Source organism: Nyctereutes procyonoides, unplaced genomic scaffold, assembly GCF_905146905.1.
Source record: "Nyctereutes procyonoides isolate TBG_1078 unplaced genomic scaffold, NYPRO_anot_genome, whole genome shotgun sequence".
Classification (NCBI taxonomy): domain Eukaryota; kingdom Metazoa; phylum Chordata; class Mammalia; order Carnivora; family Canidae; genus Nyctereutes; species Nyctereutes procyonoides.
Window position 1 is genome coordinate 47,055,574 of NW_026575131.1, and position 4,287 is coordinate 47,059,860.

At 61.1% G+C, this 4,287-nt stretch overlaps 1 protein-coding gene across 1 annotated transcript; it reads left to right on the forward strand.

Annotated features, from left to right (window-relative positions):
- The first annotated feature begins 479 nt into the window (after window positions 1-479).
- EPHX3 (epoxide hydrolase 3) lies at window positions 480-4,003 on the forward strand. The gene is made up of 7 exons (XM_055343609.1): window positions 480-970; window positions 1,167-1,252; window positions 1,620-1,777; window positions 1,878-2,006; window positions 2,866-2,969; window positions 3,062-3,198; window positions 3,292-4,003. Exons 1-7 carry the CDS (start codon window positions 728-730, stop codon window positions 3,515-3,517), a joined length of 1,083 nt encoding a protein of 360 aa, XP_055199584.1. The 5' UTR covers window positions 480-727; the 3' UTR covers window positions 3,518-4,003.
- The last annotated feature ends 284 nt before the right edge of the window (window positions 4,004-4,287 follow it).

Below are 4,287 nucleotides of genomic sequence, written 5' to 3' on the forward strand. Positions count from 1 at the left end.
TTGGCTCCGGCCCCGCCCCCATCTCATTGGCCCGGATCCAGGCCGACCGCCAGCTTATTGGCCGAGCGCTCGCACCCAACCTTCGGGGCGGGGCTTCGGGCCTTCTCCCGCCCAGCTCTAGGCCCCGCCCCATCTAGGCCCCGCCCCGTCCAGCACCTAAGCCCCGCCCCCGCCACGCTCCGCGGCCGAGGTGGGTGGGTCCACGTTTCTGGCTCGTAGGCCGCCCGCCCCTACCCCGCACTGCTCCTCCCCTTCGCTCCAGGCTCCGCCCATTTCGCCCGGGTCACCCCGTCCCCCCCGGTAGTCCACATACCAATCTCCCCCGCGTATCAATCTTCAGGTACCCACCCACTTGCGGCGGGAGCCCTCCTGGGCAGCCCCGGTCCTTAAGCCCCGCCCCGGCCTGCCTAGGCCCCGCCCCCAGTTCGCATCCCAGCCTCCGAAGCCCGGTTCTCCAGGCTCCATCCCCGCACCCCATCCATCCTGTTCCCCGTCGCCGTCGCACCCAGGTGTTTGCCTGGCACTTAGGTGAGTCGTGTGCGGCGGCGGTTTCGGTCTGAGCCTCCCGCCTCTTCTCTCGGAGCCGTCCTCAAGCCCCGAAGGCACGGAGGGGCCCCAGACCAAAGGCGGTGGGCGCCCCAGCCCCGGCCCCGCCTCGTCGCTGCCGCAGGCGCCCCCCGCGCACACCCCCAGAGGCGGCGCCCAAGTCGTCCCGGGTCGCGGCGACATGCCCGAGCTGGTGGTGACAGCGCTACTGGCGCCGTCGCGCCTCACCCTGAAGCTGCTGCGCGCCTTCATGTGGAGCCTCGTGTGCTCCGCGGCGCTGCTGGCCGCCGCCGTCTACGGCTGCATCGCGCTCACACACGTGCTGTGCCGGCCCCGGCGCGGCTGCTGCGGGCGCCCCCGGCGCACCCCACCCGCTTGCTTGAGCAACCCCACCCTGGGCGAACACTGCTTCCTGACCCTCAAGGTGAGCCCGCGCGCCGGGGGAGGGGCCAGGCGGGTGGGGGGGTGGCCCTTGGGGCTTGGGGTTCAGCAGCCCCGGGGGTCAGGCCCTGTGGGGCCGGGGCGGGGTGAGCAGGAACCCAAATCTGGGACCGCACGTGGCCGGGCTGTTGAGGCCTAGCGAGGAGGGGTTCCCCAGGTCTGACTGTGCCCTCCCGCAGAGCTCGGGCCTGCGCCTGCACTATGTCTCCGCTGGACGGGGCAACGGGCCCCTCATGCTGTTTCTCCACGGCTTCCCCGAGAACTGGTAGGTCTGAAGCCCAGGGTCCTGGGGCACACGGGCTGGATGGAGGTGGAGGCCGACCACCTGCGCATCTGGGAGGCAGGCTCTGGGGCTGCGTAGATTGGAGGCCCAAAGCACAGAGATGGGGTGTTCCAGGACAGGGGTCTGTCTTCAGGAGGAGGGCCTGGAAGGATGGGACAAAGAGGTCTTGGTGTTGAGGCCACCCTGGATCCAGTGTGCAGCTGACCTTGCCCTAGTCCTGGGGGTCCCCCCATCTTCCATTCTCGGAAGCCCAGAGCAGGAAGATGGGGTCACCAAAGGCCCCTGCTGGGCAAACGGTGGAGATGCAGCCTGGGGACCCTGACACCCTCTCTCCTCACTCGTCTGACAGGTTCTCCTGGCGCTACCAGCTTTGGGAGTTCCAGAGCCGTTTCCACGTGGTGGCCTTGGACCTGCGGGGATACGGCCCCTCCGATGCACCTCGGGATGTAGACTCTTACACCATTGACCTGCTGATGACAGACATCCAGGATGTCATCCTGGGCCTGGGTAGGGCTACCTCCCTTCCCAGGCCCCGTCTCCCTCACCCTGCCCTGCCTCTCCCTGGCATCTCACTCAAACCAGTTCCTCTGACCGCCCCCGCCCCCAGGTTATTCCAAGTGCATCCTGGTGGCCCATGACTGGGGTGGGCTCCTCGCCTGGAATTTCTCCATCTACTACCCATCCCTGGTTGAGCGGATGGTAATTGTCAGCGCTGCTCCCATGTCTGTGTACCAAGGTGTGTTGGGGAGCCCAGGACGCTGGGATATGCTTGTGTGAAGGAGCATGTGTCTGTGTCTGTGCTTCCCTGTCCACCAGTCAACACTCCAGGGCCTAGGGACACCCATGACACTCCCAATCCGCAGTGAAGGACAATACACTTAGGAGTGACTCACGTTTCTTGAAGCACTTACAGGTAACCATTGCTCTGACAAGGAGCTTGCATGCGGTGACCTACATAGGTGTCTGAACATATGAAAATGTTTTTATCTTCATGGTCCAGTTGGGGGAAACTGAGGCAAGAGAGGTTAAATACTTCTTCCAGCAAGGAAGGCATAGATAAGTAAGCAACCACAATAGCATGAGATGCCATCTCACCTAATTCTAATTCCCAGTATCATAGTCAAAGTGACACAGTGACATGGTCCTCTTTCCTCTCTCTCTTTTTCTCTCTCTCTGTCTCCCTCCCTCTTTTTTTGCTTTTCTGTCTCTGTCTCTAGACTGTCAGCTCCCTGGGGGCAAGGGAGTCTTTGTCCGTTCCATTTACTGCTGTGTCTCCAGGGTTTTAAACAGGTCCTGGCACCCAATAGATGCTCAGTAAATGTTGAAATGCATCCAGGCCTGGGCAAGGGAAGCACACCAGTGGTTCTTGGGAGCTACAGAGGGAGGTGCCCCCATTCTGTGGGCCCCCTCGGCAGGGAGGGAAGCTGATGCCCAGGCCAGGAGGAGTGTCAAGTGTCCTCACGGCCTCAGGCAGACAGCAGTGACATCCCTGAATGCTGGCAAATCTGTACAGCTAACCTGGGTACCCACAGGAATGCAGGGGTCTGGGGCCACCCTAGGCCCAGGCCTCACATCTGCCTTTCCCCTGCCCCCAGACTACTCTGTGCGCCACATTGGGCAGTTCCTCCGTTCCAACTACATTTTCCTGTTCCAGCTTCCCTGGCTGCCTGAGAAATTACTGTCCATGTCTGACTTCCAGGTGCAGTAGGGCAAAGCCTGGTGGTAGGTGGAGGGTAGTGGGTTGGGGTGGGCAGGCTGGGCACTGAAACCACAGTCCTGTTATGTACCCAGATCCTGAAGAGCACCCTCACACACCGCAAGAGAGGCATCCCACACTTAACCCCCAGCGAGCTTGAGGCCTTCCTTTACCACTTCTCACAGCCCAGTGGTCTCACTGGGCCCCTCAACTATTATCGAAACCTCTTCAGGTGAGACCAGACCCGGGGCAGAAAGCCGGGGAGAGTTGTGGGGGCAGGGAGTGGGGCCGGGCATTCTTCTGCCTGTCTATGTCTTGGCCTTAGGAACTTCCCCCTGGAGCCCCAGGAGCTGGCCATACCCACACTGCTGCTGTGGGGAGAGAAGGACCCCTACTTCGAGCAGGGGCTGGTAGGGGCCATCAGTAGTCGCTTTGTGCCCGGCCGGCTGGAGGCCCACATCCTGCCAGGCGTGGGACACTGGATCCCACAGAGCAACCCTGAGGAGATGCACGAGTACATGTGGGCCTTCTTGCAAGACCTGCTGGACTAGTGGCTCTTGCTTGCTGGCCTGTGTGCCCCTGGGAACCCACACAACATACATACATACCAGAGTGGGCTCCGGATCCGGATCTTGAACAGGGCGTGGACTCCTAGGCTGCACACAGGGGTGTTGGTGGATGCCTTCGGGCACACCAAGCCAGAGGCTCACACACAGGTATGAGTGTGTGTGCATGTGAACAAGCACTTCAACCCTGGTACACCTGTCCTCTGTGGAGCTTGCTGCGGAGGACCCTACCTCCCCCTCCCTGGGGCCTCACTCTTCTTGCCAACCTCAGCCCCCAGAGCAGCATCAACCACGTACTCTGACATGTACATACTCCAACATGTACATACTCCAGCCACCCCCCCCCCCATCCCTGACTTTCCTCTCCAACCTGAGTCTTCAGCCAAATGCTGCGGTCTAAAAGGGTAACTGGCAGCCACATCTGGCTGCTTCAGTTTAAATGCAAATTAATTAAAATCAATTAAAAATTCAGTTCCTCAGTCACTCTGGCCATACCTCAAGTACAAAGCAAGCAGTTGGGCAGTGCTGACGAGGGTAGTCCTAGAATAGACGTATCCACACCTGGCTCCTGACCAGCTCCCCACGTGCAAACAGGTAAGTGTCTGGATTCCAGTCTAGCCGGGCCCTGAGCAGCTCCCATGGGCTTCCTCCTGGTTGTGACTCCAGGCCTTGTAAGCTTGAATTCTGCTGCTGCCTGGGAAGGATCCCTGGGATCCCAGTCTCAGATCCACAGAAAAACAGCTTTAGGCTCCGTT

Coding starts and splice junctions, on each gene's coding strand:
- EPHX3 (XM_055343609.1), top strand. CDS start 728: ATGCCCGAGCTGGTGGTGACAGCGCTACTGGCGCCGTCGCGCCTCACC. Junction 1,253..1,619: donor CACGGCTTCCCCGAGAACTG/GTAGGTCTGAAG, acceptor CTCGTCTGACAG/GTTCTCCTGGCGCTACCAGC. Junction 1,778..1,877: donor GGATGTCATCCTGGGCCTGG/GTAGGGCTACCT, acceptor CCCCGCCCCCAG/GTTATTCCAAGTGCATCCTG.